Source organism: Podarcis gaigeae (genome assembly GCF_964106915.1).
Source record: "Podarcis gaigeae genome assembly, chromosome: 3".
Lineage (NCBI taxonomy): Eukaryota > Metazoa > Chordata > Lepidosauria > Squamata > Lacertidae > Podarcis > Podarcis gaigeae.
In genome coordinates, this window is record NC_139680.1 from 58850913 (window position 1) to 58865498 (window position 14586).

Sequence of the window (14586 nt, forward strand, 5' to 3'; positions counted from 1 at the left end):
AATTAAAAACAAACAGCAGCAAACCATCGTGGGGGATGTACTCTTAATTGTCTGCATAGCTCTGGCAGAATAGAAATGCTTTCAGCAGACATTTGAAAGTTGGCACAGGAGGAGTCAGCTGAATCTCTAGTGGCAGGGTGTTCTACAGGATTGGGACAATGACACTAAAGGCTCAGTTTCTCATTGTTCTTAACCAGGAGTTCCCACCAGCAATCAGGCTGCTGCATTCAGCACCAGTTGGCTCTCTCAAATGAGACCCAAGGACAGCCCCACAGAGAGCATATTACAGTAATCCAGCCTCAAGGTTACCAATGCATGGACGACAACAATCAAGCTACAGTGGTGCCCCGCAAGACGAATGCCTCGTAAGACGGAAAACCCGCAAGACGAAAGGGTTTTCAGTTTGCGTGTTGCTTCGCTAGACGAATTTCCCTATGGGCTTGTTTCGCAAGAAGAAAGCCCATAGGGAAATCTCCGGGGACCTCTTTTAAATGCTAGCGGTGGGGAGCAAAGCCTTTCCCCCCCCTCCGGCGTTCAGAAGAGGTCCAGGAAGGCCGGCGGGGGCCGAAAGGCTTTGCTCCCCACCGCCAGCATTTTAAAAGTGGTCCGGGATAGCAGGGAAGCGCTTCCCGCTATCCCGGACGGCTTTTGAAGGCAGATGGGGGGGAGCAAAAACTTTTGCCCCCCGCCGGCCTTCAGAAGAGGTCCTGGACCTCTTCTGAAGGCCGGCGGGGGGCAAAAGTCTTTGCTCCCCCGCCTGCCTTCCCGGGGGCTTTAAAATCGCCCTGGGACAGCGGAGAAGTCCGCTGTCCGGGGTGATCTTAAAATGCTGGCGGGCGGCAGCGCTGCCGCCCGCCAGCATTTTAAAAAACCCCGGGACAGCGGAGGACTTCTCCGCTGTCCGGGGCGATCTTAAAATGCTAGGGGGTGGCAGCGAAGCCTTCGCTGCCGCCCGCCAGCATTTTAAAAAACCCCGGGACAGCGGAGAAGTTCTCTGCTGTCCCGGGGTTTTTTAAAATGCTGGGGGTGGGAAGAAAAGCCCTTGTCCCCCCCCAGCCTTCAGAAGAGGTCAGGGGACAGACTGTCCCCGGACCTGGTCTGAAGGCGGTTTCCATAGGAACGCATTGATTGATTTTCAATGCATTCCTATGGCAAACCGTGCTTCGCAAGACGAAAGACTCGCAAGACGAAAAAACTTGCGGAACGAATTAATTTCGTCTTGCGAGGCACCACTGTATCCTTATCCAGGAACCTGGGTGTAGCTGGTGAACCAGAGGAAGTTGGTAAAAGGCCCTCCTAGACACCATTGCACAAGTGGTGTCAACACTGGTTCCCACCACAATGATCAAGTTCTGGAGAACTGCTCTGCTGGGCAGACTATAATGCTTGATCCCAGAGACCACCAAGTGGCAGATTACGGGCATGCAGGAATCAGTGGCACATCTAACTAATCATCAGACATGCTATCTGTATTTAAACATTATGGGCTAGAAATTGCACATTAGATCCTTCAGCTGCTGCCAACAAAGCTAACATAACGTTGCTATATTTAGAAACTCTTACCACAGATGGAATTTATTCTCGCTGTAGGTCTGAAGGAATCCACAAAGTCCGATACTAGGTTGCCTAACAACTTAAAAAATAAATAAATAAAACTGGAAGTCAAATACCCAGTTGAATTTGCACCCAACAAGCAAATTACTTTAACCAGTACTATGAGATTAATCCAAATGCCATAAATCTTCACCAGTAAGTTATCATAATTTGAATTAAGAACTAGGTCAGCAAAACTGGCTTCAGCCACTAACTGTTATGTTATCCAAAAAAGGGCAAAGCAGTCTTTAGCCTGCCTCCTTTCAAATGTCAACAACTAAATCTCTTCACATTATGAACCTCCACTGTCCTTTCCTGTGTGCAAAGGAAGATAAACAAACAAGAGCAACCAGCAAACATGCATAAGGGGAGAACTCTTGAGTGCAACATCAGACAATAGGATTATAAAAAGGAAATGACAGACACACACAAAATTTTTAATGATATATAAAGGACCTATTCTTCACAAAATGAAGATGCAGTGAAATAGGAAATGCAAAGCATTTCTGTAGTTTCCTTTACAGTACAATCGTTCTAGGATGCTCTACAGTAAGTCTCAAGGAGCGATTGGTCCGAGACTAAGCTTGCCTGGATAAAACATCTGAGGTGCGTATTTGTGATCAAGGGCTATGCTGTATGCCAAGTGAGAACTTGGCACACTGAACCTAGATGTCGCTTCCCTTCCCTTTGGAATAAACTGGTACCATACTACTCCAGGCTTTAAGGAAATGAAGGCATTTTGTCCTTTTAAATATATATCTTAAGCCTTACCCAATGTGGAAGTTTTCCTTCGGGATACAACTTTCGGATCTCTGTGACCGCAAAGTAGGCAGGTAATAAACATGCATTCCTTTCCAAAATGTAGGCAACTACCTAGGTAACAACAAAGAGAGGAAAACTGAAGAAAAAAAATTGTTTACAAAATTTAGAGAAAAGCAAGTGAAACACAGTGAAATATTGCCATATGGAGCAATCCTGTTCATGGTTCCAGCAAGCTAGTCATACCCAGACCACTGCCCCAAATTTCTGTCTTCCCTTAGCCACCGAACAAGCTCAGTCTTCATTTGGTTCTGCTCCCTTACATTTTGGACTTTTATAAACCTTGCAGTTTCCCCAAGCATTTTGTACTTGTTTTATGAATGTAATTTTATTGTTGATTTTATGCTGTTCCCTGCCATTATATTTTTTCTTAATGATGGCAGTATAGAAATTTTTGCAAATAAAAATAAAATACAGCAAGGCACTATCTGCCTTCTTGTTTCTCAGTGACCTCATTCTGGCTCTATGGCCAACAGCACTCAGCACCTGTGTTTGTTATTAGAGGAGACGGGACAGAATAAAATGGAGGGAAGGATAAAACAAGGTCAGAATGAGATTTGGTTGCAATGTTTCAGACCACAAGTTTCAGTTTTAATTTTACGCTCAAACTACGATGGGGTGCTCCAACATCTCAGAAAGCTAAGAATGGAATCGTTGAAAGGATGCCAACCATCTAGATTTTTAAAGCAGTTAGCACTCTTAGTTGAACACATTGAAAATACTATATCCAATATTAAAAAATTTCTTTCAGGAAGGCTGGACAACAAGGAAGAATGCTTTTCTTCCAGGACATAACATGCTAAAGAACCACGGTGATTGGAACCAAACTTCATATTTTAATTCACTTCTTTTTTTAGTAGTTGCAATGCTTCCTTTGCATAAAGATTTGGATGTGTTGTCTGAATATCTCAAGGGACCTTTAAGAAAATCTCCTGTTAAGGAGGTGCTACAGATACACTACTATTGCACTCTGCATCTTACACACAGAGAATAACTTTCTCTAGTAGATGCATGTCAGATAAACTTTCTCAGAGGTCTCTGTTAAGGCAACCAAAGATTAATTGGCTTTTAAACCAAATTGAACATGTAAATTTCAAAAGCTTCCCCGAAGCCTTGTTTGACAGATGTCTGCCGTTTAAAATAACTTATTGTGTTATTGCATCCTGCACCACTTCACAACTTTACCTCTCTTGCTGCTAAAAGTTGCTGCACAACAGCAGAGCTCACTGTGTTGGGAATAGTTAGGATTTTTTCTAGGATACCCTTCAAAAGATCTCGCACACCCTATAAAAACACAGGAAAAAATTATATAGATAAAACCTGGGAAAACATAGTGTACATGTTTGAATTTTATAGAAACGGAAGATACACACACAGATATCGGATTTATCAGTCCTTAGAATTATACTGATTGTCATCCACTTTCTTAAAGCAATGAATACCATATACACAGATTCATCCAATGGGTTCAGCTTCTCTTGCCACCCAAATGAAGTTGCTTGTTAGAACTACACATTGTTTCCCAGGAGCTGGTAAGGAAAACTGTGTGAAGAAATAAGCTACTGTTCATTGATTCCCCTGCTGGAAGTTGGGTGTGAGTTTATCATTGTTGAATGCCTCAATTCAGCTATAAAGACTGTACACACAGCTTCCAATGCTGCACTGGAAACCAAAGTACAATGTTTGAATGTATGATCCTACAGATGAGATATGCATGCAATGATTATGATCCATATCATCACAGTACAGTTACTATGCTGATATACTTTGCACCTTTTTCGAAGTGATGATGAAAAGGCATGTCCCCTATCTACTATTTGGAATTACTATGCATGATTATTCCTATGTGAATCTCATCAGTTTGGGAAACCCTACAATTCAAAGTAATTTTTGAGTGGTCAACTATCAACAGTGTTGGCAATCAGAAAATCTGGATTAAAAACATCAGCTCAAGTCCTGGAATCATTAAGTGTCCTCAAGAAACAATTTTTCTATCTCGGTTTCAACTCTACTCTGAACAGATAGAATAAATGATAGCCTACACCATACAATTACTGAATAAGCCCAAGGTATAGCAAGGATAAAGTACGCATTAAATTTAAATAAACAACCATAGAAAACTGTTTGTAGTCTATAAGAGCAATATAAAAAGCACAATAAAGTATTGCAACACAGAATTTTTTAAAGACCATTACCTTGTAGTCCACACCACCAATTATTTTTTGGACAAGCTTAAATGTTAGAGACCAAAGCTGTGTCCTTTCCCACTCTAGGTTATCGGAATTTAGCAGAGATTCACAAACCATCCTGGAGAAATTGAAAACAAAAGTGAGTGTTGTATTTTCTAAGAGAAAGTTGTCAGGCTCCAAGTATTAGTGCATATGAGGACAATCCTTAAGCACCCAATTTTCCATCATGCTTTTCCACAGGCCCAGTTTGTCTGGAAGAAACGTACCTTGGTGGAAGCAGCCCAGTCTCCACAGCCATTGCTAAACAGTCATACAGAAAAGAAATTCTTTTAGGACTATGCTGGCTATGTATGAACCTTACAATCCACTGAACACATTGTTCATGAGATTCCTGTAAAAGAAAGGATAAACATGTCAGTAATTCAGATTTCATAAACTTGAAAAGCGATTGGGAACAAGTAAATATTTACAGTAATAAAACCTCCAAGCAAGTATCTTTAATAATTCTTGCTTGTGAAGGGGATGGAAAAAGATTCTCTGGAAGACCATTCATTCAGTAAAGTCTATTACTATTAATGTAGTCAAGCAACACAGATTACTGGAAAGAAGGGGAGTTGATAGACTGCTGAGATTTGAATTTGGGGTTGTTTCATAGAACAGCAAGGGCCTAGGAAAGTGCAGAATGGTATGGTGGGTTCTATCCTTCTTGCTGGTGGGACGCGGGTGGCGCTGTGGGTTAAACCACAGAGCCTAGGACTTGCCAATCAGAAGGTCGGTGGTTCGAATCCCCGTGACGGGGTGAGCTCCCGTTGCTCGGTCCCTGCTCCTGCCAACCTAGCAGTTCGAAAGCACAAAGTGCAAGTAGATAAATAGGTACCGCTCCAGCGGGAAGGTAAACGGCGTTTGTGTGCGCTGCTCTGGTTCGCCAGAAGCGGCTTAGTCATGCTGGCCACATGACCTGGAAGCTGTATGCTGGCTCCCTCAGCCAATAAAGTAAGATGAGCGCCGCAACCCCAGAATGGTCAGGGGTCCCTTTACCTTTACCTATCCTTCTTGCTATGCCAGCCACATGCTGGTGTAGCTCAGGGGTCCAATGGCAAGGCCCCTTGGGGGATCTGAAAGGCTTAGAATCAAATGAATTTGAAGCCTCCAATGGGCCTCCCTTACATTCCATTCTGGGGCCTTTCTCCTGTCTACTGCTGGTAAAACTGCCAGCAGGAGCTTCCTGGCCACTTATGCAGAGCTAGTTTAGGAACAAAATGTGAGTAAGTGGGTATCTGATAGAGGTGTGTAAAATTGTGCAAGTGAATGGAAAGAATTTTTTTCCTCTCTCTCCTGGTCATCCAATGAAGCTGAATTCAGGACAGATAAAAGTACTCATTCACATGGTGCATAGTTACGAAGTTCACTATCCCGATATATAATAATGGCCACAAACTTGGATGATTTTTAAAGGGAATTTGACAAATTAATTGAGGATAAGGCTATCAGTGAGTACTAGCTTTGATGGCTGTGTACTATCTATTGGAGGCATTATGCCTTTGTGCACCAGTTGCTGGAAATCACAAGTGGGGAGAGCACTGTTGCATTTATGTCCTGCTTATGTGCCACAGGCATCTCTTGGGCCACTTGAGAACAGGATGTTGGACTAGATAGACCTTTGGTCTGATCCAGAAGATCAGTGATCTTGTATTCTTATATTCTTGCAAAGCCCAACATTTGAGCAGACACCAGGAACAGCAGCTTATAAAGCAGAACTGGCTGGGTGGTGCACAGAGACCCTAAGACAACATTCTGGTATCTTAAAAAGAAAACAGCACACCCTATTAAATAGCTGAAGTTCAGGACCTGCCTGTGGCTTTTAACTATTGGAAGCTATCTGAGATCTCTAAACAGCAGAAATTCCACTCACAGAGTTACTGGCATTATTGTATAAAATTATGAAAACCTGATCTCTAAGTTGATGAATTGCTCTGGGACGCTTTGGGTGTTGTTTCTAAAAAATGTCAGCAACAGATGGATTACTCACCTGAGAAAGATTGCTCCAGAACTGTCTAAAGGCTCCCAAACAACTGATCAATTTGGTTCTCTCATCTTCAGGAGTGTCCATAAACATGCTGTAGAAAATAAAACCACAATTTATTTATTTATTTATTTATTTATTTTTGGGGGGGGCGGACGACACATTCCATCATCAGAAAATACAACAAGATGTTTGCTATCATGCAAGCAAATAGTTTCAATGCACTTACCCAGGAAAGGCTTCCTCTATGACCTCTGTTTTCTACAAAGGGGAAAAAACAAAAACAAAACAAGTTATTGATGACAAACAAAACTTGGCTTCTCCCCTACATTTCCTCTACCCTATGTTAAATCAACGGCTCCACAGTAACTGGGGGAAGCAAAGTCATCAACTAATCAAAAATGTAACTGCTGAAATGAAAATAAGCCGCAAGAAAAATGAATGCTGAAAGATCCAAGCAGAAAGAGAGGCCTTAACAATTTTTATAGCTATACCCCACTTTTCAGACACTACTGGTTCCCAAAGAGGCTTAAAATAAAAATTTACATAAATGAATATAATATATTGTTGTCAGTATCAAATGCTGAAAATAACAGAAGGTTAAGTTCCCATATCTTGATGCTTTACTAATCAAACACACAACAGCAGCCTTAGACACTACTAGTAGCATTAGTCTGTCTCTGACTCTTAGTGGCCAACATCTGAAGCCTGTAGATTTGCATCCTGTATACTTTTACCAAAATATTCAGCTTGCTTCATCAAGCCTAGACTGTAGGTGTGGATTGCAGGGCCCAAGCAGCGTTAGAAACAGATATTAAAGCTAGGAGGCAAATGGCACCTTAAAACTAGGTTATGGGCGCAACAACGGAATGTCTAGGGGTGCTTTTTTATAACAAGAAGACAAAGCTGAAAATGAATGAATGAACTGCAGCTAAAATATTATGTTCATTTTTCATATGGTCTAGTTCTTCCCCTGCCCACCCTCCAATATTCTTAAGAGGGTCTCTTCTCAAGAGAGTAGCTAGAAGTGGGGAGGCAGAAAAGGGTCCTCCGTTCTTCCATTCTGCAGTTTTAATCTGAAATCTTATGTGCACAGATGGCCCAAATCTTTTACACACACATGCCCCAAGACCCACTGCTGCTGATCATTATATAAAATACAGTAGTATTTGGATAGAGATGAAACCAATTTACTCTATTCTGTGTACTGCAATTCCTTGGAGCTCTTTCTAGGTCTTCCCACTGCTTAAATATTTTCTACATTTTTATATACGCTGTAAGCCGCTCAGAGTGGCTGGGGAAACCCAGCCTGAGGGGCAGGTTGTAATAATAATAACAATAATGGTTGTTGCAATTATTATTATTACAGTGGTATCTCTAGTTGTGGACATGAACCGTTACGGGGTGTCGTTCGCACCCCAAAAAGTCCTCAACTAGAGCAGTGCTTCTGCGCAAGTGTGGAGCACAATAGTGCGCTTCTGCACATGCGTGAACGCTTCTGCGCATGCAGCGAAACCCAGAACTATACACTTCCTGGTTTGCTGCGTTCGCAAGCCGAAAAGATGCAACATGAACCTAACACAACATGAGGCATGACTGTACTATAATAAAGTTTGGCAGATGGCATACTATATGACAGGCATGTCAAACTGGATCCTGTCAGTGGGTCTGTCCCTTATGTCCCTCACCCCATCCAAAGTTTGCTGTTAATCACATAACATCACAATAATGTCAGGTGATCTGTGTTGGCAGTGAAAAAGCCTTAACAGTCAGCTGATCATCTGGGCTTGCAAAGTGCAATGCACAGTGCTATGCAAACTCCATCACTGATTGTCAGCACTCACAAAGAACTGCAAAGAACCACCTTTGGCCCAGCAAGGTCTTTACCTGTCTCACATCTGATGTCATATGTGACATCAGGATGAGAGCTGGTGGCTGTGGCTTGGCCAAAATGGCCTCATGGGCCAAATGGGAAGGCCTGGTGGGCCTATACCATTGTTACAGGATGAAGAACCAGTTAACTAGAGCAAAACTCCATCAGTTGGGGTACTCCTTTCTCAATTTTTTTCAGATGCTCCTAGGAAATCAGTTGGGAAACCATCAGAGTCTATTGCAAGAATCTCAACTAAAACACCCACAACATCAAACCTCTGCTTAAAAACCTCCAAGGAAGGAAAGCCCACCACCTTCCAAGGGAGTCCACTCCACTGTCATAATTTTTTTTCCTGATATCTCCCTTGGTGCTCCCAACCAAAATCAGCACTGCTTTATGAACCCTTCCCTTCAATAGATACCATCCAAAAAGCATCATACTCCAGCCTTAGCCTTCTACCCCAGAGACATTCTTGGCCTTACAACCACTCCACTTTGTCCCCATAGTGTCATTATGTAGCCTTGTATTTAACAACCTGCGAGGCAAGCAGGAATTCCATGCAGGTGAGGGGGATGAATGGAGGAGGGATGTATAACTCAATTCCTCCCCCACCCCACTTGGTTTCCCTATTAGCATGAAGGAAGAAAGGGGAATAATTTCATCCACAACCAGCATGGAAACACAGTGGGCTAAGTATCATTATTATTATTATTACCTTAAGAAGCTAGCACCCTGTGCTTCCATGGTGGTTATAGAGTGGGCATCTCTCCACAACAGCCTGCAGGAAAATGCTAGTAGCCTTATTGTTTTCTTTTTAAAAAGGGGAGTAATCCTTATCCAAAAGCCGTTTTCAGGCATTCATCCAGGACACATGGAGGGCAAAAGTATGTAGACCAGGGCATGCTTAAATGCAAGTTCCCGGTGCTTGTAAGTACAACCAACCAGATATGTTTGCAAGTCCTCTTCAGACTTCCATGTTGAAAACACACACGTCAGGGTAGGTGGAGCAGATCACCTCAGTAACATAGGCTAACATGTGCAGCCCATCCCTTTAAACCTTTGCATGTGTCCAGAGCGAATATTTTTGGGGTTGCCTCCAAGCGAAGCTCCCTGCGTTGTTCTTGTTGGAAGAGAGCGCCACTGGAGCTGCGCCCCGCCTTCCTCTCTCCTGGCAACCTGTGGCCCTCCGTGGATGTGACTGGGCTCCGGCTCCCCGTCAGCTAACACGGCCGCTGGTCAGGGGCGCTGGAGCCCGGCAGCATCTACGGAGGAGCCCTTCCCTGCCCCAGGCACCGCTGCTGCGCTTCCCTTTCACGACACGGGTCTTGCCCGCCTCAGCCCACCAGCGCCTTCCTTCCTTCCGACACGCAGCCACCCACTGTCCACGCGAGCAGCTTGGAACCGCGGGAACTCACCACCACCTCCTCAAAGATGCTCTGTAGCTGCGTCTCCATCGGGACCGCCATGACGCCGGCGGAGGAGGAGGCCTCCTCTTTCGCTAGGAGCCGGCCGGAAACAAGGAAACTGCAGAGCGGCGCACCGGAAGCCGCTTTCTTTCGTATCCGGGTCGCCGGCGCAGCTGCGGCGTTTCGGTTCCAGAACCGCGGGCTCCAGCCTGGCGAGGGAGGCGGGAGGTCGCAGGGCTATTCGGCTGGGCCAGGGATGCGAAGTCGGTCCCGGGTCGGTGGGCTGGAAAGGGAGGTCCGCCGAGTTCCATGGAACTCGCTCTCAGGTAGACGGGCCGCCGCCTCGTTCTGCAACCTGTTCCTAGGCAGGCTCCCTCGGCTCCGCGGGCATCTCCCGCAGAATTATTATTACATTATTCTTAGACTTATTAGTGGTTATTCGGGAGTAAATGCTAGCCAGCAGCGACCGTGTGACGCAAATCGAGGCTGTCTCACGCCACTGAGAAAAAGCTCTGCAGATGCGCCAACCGTGGGACATTTTTATGGGGAGAGGAGTTAGGAGAATGTAAGAAGATGCCTTGCAGAGTTGGGATGCCGGCTTGACCTTAGTATACAGGAAACACGCGGAGAACAACTGGGCCTTGGCCCAGTACAGTGGTACCTCGGGTTACAGACGCTTCAGGTTACATACACTTCAGGTTACAGACTCCGCTAACCCAGAAATAGTACCTCGGGTTAAGAACTTTGCTTCAGGATGAGAACAGAAATCGTGCTGCGGCGGCAACAGGAGGCCCCATTAGCTAAAGTGGTGCTTCAGGTTAAGAACAGTTTAAGGTTAAGAGCAGACCTCCGGAACGAATTAAGTACTTAACCCAACGTACCACTGTATCTCCACCCCCATCATTCTGCCCGGACCCTGAGGTCCTCCAACAAGGGCCTTCTGGCGGTTCCCTCCCTGTGAGAAGTGAGGTTGCATGGAACCAGACAGAGCGCCTTCTCGGTAGTGGTGCCCACCCTGTGGAATGCCCTCCCACCAGATGTCAAGGAAATAAACAACTACAGAACGGGCCTTCTGGAACAGAACGGGCCTCTGGAAATGATGTCATGCGCAGAAGCGGTGAATCGCAACCCGTGCACGCGCAGACGCACTACTGCGGGTTGCGCTCTTTTCATGTTGCGAACGGGCCTCTGGAACGGATTCTGTTCGCAACCAGAGGTACCACTGTATCCTGCTTCTAGAAGACATCTGAAGGCAGCCCTGTTTAGGGAAGTTTTTTAATATTTGATGTTTTATTCTGTTTTTAGTGTTCTGTTGGGAGCCGCCCAGAGTGGCTGGGGAAACCCAGCCAAATGGGCAGGGTATAAATAATAAAGTATTATTGTTATTGTTGTTATTATTAAAGTGATTGATAAGCATATGGGATTAAGGACAAAACATATAATACAGAGGAATGCACTCGACCAGCAATTTGCTTTCCTGCAGATCCAGACATTGGATACTTAAAAAGATGGGGTTTGTTTGTCGATGAGCAAATTCAGCACACGTGCTAAGTACACAAAGTTGAATGCTGCAGCTATGGTCTCTGAAATACATCTCCTTGGCGCCACGTTGTCTTGTTAAAAATCAGGAAATCAGTCCTGATGAGCAGATTGCTAACTGGACAGCTTTAGAATTGCTCCAGTGCATGTACAAGTGGAAGCTGCAAGAAAGTTTGGCTGATTTTGTTGTGATGTTAAGAATCTTTTTAACTGTCGCTGTTTCAACTCCCAGTTGTGAAAGAAATTTATTGAAACATCAGATTAATCAAAACGTATCAGAAATCTACAATGAGCCAATAAAGACTGAGTAACCTAGCAATACTGTCAATTGAGAGAGATTTCATTGTAGATTTCAATACTGTTATTGAAAAATTAACCCAAATAAAAACACACACAAAAAGGCAACTTAAAATAAATTGGAGTTTACTATCATTAAATGCATTATACTTTCATTACATCAGTATTTTCTTAAATAAAATACGTGTGCTTGCTGGAAAGCGGTTCAATACTGGACTGGTGGAAGGGACTTGGAATGCTAACAGTTCACAAGTTAGGAGGTGCAATACTTGCTAGTCATATTTACAACTTCACAACTATATGAAAATGATGTACAGATGGTATATCGCACCAATACAAATAGCAAAAATGTACAAAACCGGGTCAAATATATGCTGGAAATGTAAAGAAAAAGAAGGTATTTTTATCATATGTGGTGGGAATGTAGAGAAGTTTTAAAAAATTGGGAAATTATATATAATGAATTGAAAAAAAAATGTTTAAAATGACATTTGTAAAAAAAACCAGAATCATTTTTGTTAGGGATTGTAGGACAAGACCTGCCAAGAAAAATAAAGAACTTATTTATGTGTGCTACAACAGCGGCAAAAGTCTTGTTATCACAAGGATGGAAGAATGAGGAAACCCCAACGAAAGAACAGTGGCAAGAAAAACTCATGAGCTATGTGGTACTGGCTAAATTGACTAATAATAATAATAATAATAATAATAATAATAAAATTATTTATATCCCGCCCTCCCCAGCCTAAGCCGGGCTCAGAGCGGCCAACAACAGTAAAATGATACAACATTCTAAAATCATTTCATTATAAAATCAATTCAAATCAGATTAATGGCAACCATTGGGCTAGAGTTCTGTGAGGATTGCCAAAGGAGGGGGTCAGGCTGTGCCCTGGCCAAAGGCCTGGTGGAACAGGTCTGTCTTGCAGGCCCTGCGAAAAGATGTCAAGTCCCACAGGGCCCTAGTCTCTTGTGACAGAGCGTTCCACCAGATTGGAGCCACAGCCGAAAAAGCCATGGCTCTGGTTGAGGCCAGCCTAACCTCTCTGTGGCCTGGGACCTCCAAGATATTTTTGTGTGAAGACCGTAAGGTCCTCTGTGGGACATACCAGAAGAGGCGATCCCGTAGGTACGAGGGTCCTAGGCCGTATAGGGCTTTAAAGGTTAAAACCAGCACCTTAAACCTGATCCTGTACTCCACTGGGAGCCAGTGCAGCTAGTATAGCACTGGGTGAATGTGATCCCGCAGTGAGGACCCCGTAAGGAGTCTCGCCGCGACATTCTGCACCCGCTGGAGTTTCTGGGTCAGTCTCAAGGGCAGCCCCACATAGAGTGAGTTACAATGATCCAGTCTGGAGGTGACCATCGCGTGGATCACAGTGGCTAGGTCAGGGTGAGAGAGGTAAGGAGCCAACTGCTTAGCTTGGTGGAGATGAAAAATTGCCGCCTTTGTTATAGCTGCAATCTGCGCCTCCATTGAAAGGGAGGTGTCGAAGATTACACCCAAACTCTTAACGGACGATGCTGGCACTAATTGCGCCCCTGCAAGAGATGGGAGTCCCCCCCCATCCCATATCGTCCCGACCCAGCCAAGGGACCTCTGTCTTCGAAGGATTTAACTTCAACCGGCTCCCATGTAACCAAGCCACAGCTTCCAAACATCTGATCAGTGTGTCTGGGGCCGAGTCAGGATGGCCAGCCATCAACAGATAGAGTTGGGTGTCATCAGCATACTGATGGCAGCCCAACCCAAAACTCCAGACAAGCTGGGCGAGGGGGCGCATATAAACTGTGTGACAAGGACAATTGTGACTTCAAGGAAGAATGGGAACTTTTTACAAATTATCTAAAAAGACAACAAAATGACTTGGACTCCTTGGCAGGTTTTGCATAAACACCCACAAATTTATTAGTTGAACACATGACAGATAAGGCAAGGATATGTACAATTTTATAACATGCAGAGAACAATATGTGCAAAGAAATCAGAGAGAAGTCCTTGGTGGGGGAGAGAGGGAGGGATGGGGAGAAGGGGGGGAATAATGCAATTGATTGTTTGGATTGATAATTTGGTATGTTGAAAGTGTTTAATAATTTTTTTTTAAAAAAGTACAACTTCACTGTATATTTCCTGTATATATTTGTATCTTTCCTTCTTATTAAAGTAGAATTTCATGGGCAGTTTTTCCATTTCAAATGTTTTTGTTTAAAATTGTAATAAACATCAAAACAGGAGTGGGTATCACTATGGCTTGGAATATATTCCCAACCATAAGAAATCCAGGTTGCCCTACTAATAATACAGTACTTTACAGAACTGTGATGTACCAGTTCCAATGAAGCTTAGCAGCAGTGTGCTGTATCCAAGGCTGCTGTCCCATGTGCACAATATATTTCAGTTTGCTCAATGAAACTTCCTCTTTTATTCCCTTAGCAGCCCTGCATGCACCCTCAAAATCTGCTATAGAGGGTTGGGGGACTATCCAGCACTGATAACTCTGCTATGCAGTGTGGGATGTAGTCCATTGTATTTTAACCTGTTGTGTATTTGATGAGCCCTATTTTTTGTTTTTGCAGTTCCAGGCACACTGCAAAAACAGGAGTCCCTTGTGGTTGCTATGCTTGGTTGGTTGGTAGACTGCAGCTGGCCCTGTGAGCAACTAGTTGGCTATAAGTAGATGTGGGCATCCTATTTACAGCCACCTTCTCTTCTGGGCAGCCTTCTGCTGACTCCAGGGCCAGAGGCAAAAGTTGGCACATCTACAAATGTGAACGTGAGCTTTGAATGGTGGCTAATTCCTACGTTTGCACTTTTCTTTCCATCCTTCATCCATAAGTAAGAAGCAT

General features: G+C 44.0%; 1 protein-coding gene across 2 annotated transcripts in view; it reads right to left on the reverse strand.

Annotated features, from left to right (window-relative positions):
• Positions 1 to 10055, reverse strand: part of MED23 (mediator complex subunit 23) — a 42845-nt gene extending 32790 nt beyond the window's left edge. For both annotated transcript variants that reach the window (XM_083731053.1, XM_083731052.1), the window contains exons 1-8: positions 9913 to 10055; positions 6854 to 6885; positions 6631 to 6718; positions 4868 to 4992; positions 4608 to 4719; positions 3598 to 3696; positions 2365 to 2466; positions 1564 to 1633 (exon numbers count right to left, since the gene is read on the reverse strand). In XM_083731053.1, the coding sequence (XP_083587179.1) occupies positions 1564 to 1633; positions 2365 to 2466; positions 3598 to 3696; positions 4608 to 4719; positions 4868 to 4992; positions 6631 to 6718; positions 6854 to 6885; positions 9913 to 9963 (679 nt within the window). In that variant the 5' untranslated portion in view covers positions 9964 to 10055. The remainder of the gene's footprint in view (positions 1 to 1563; positions 1634 to 2364; positions 2467 to 3597; positions 3697 to 4607; positions 4720 to 4867; positions 4993 to 6630; positions 6719 to 6853; positions 6886 to 9912) is intronic.
• Between the last annotated feature and the right edge of the window lie 4531 nt (positions 10056 to 14586).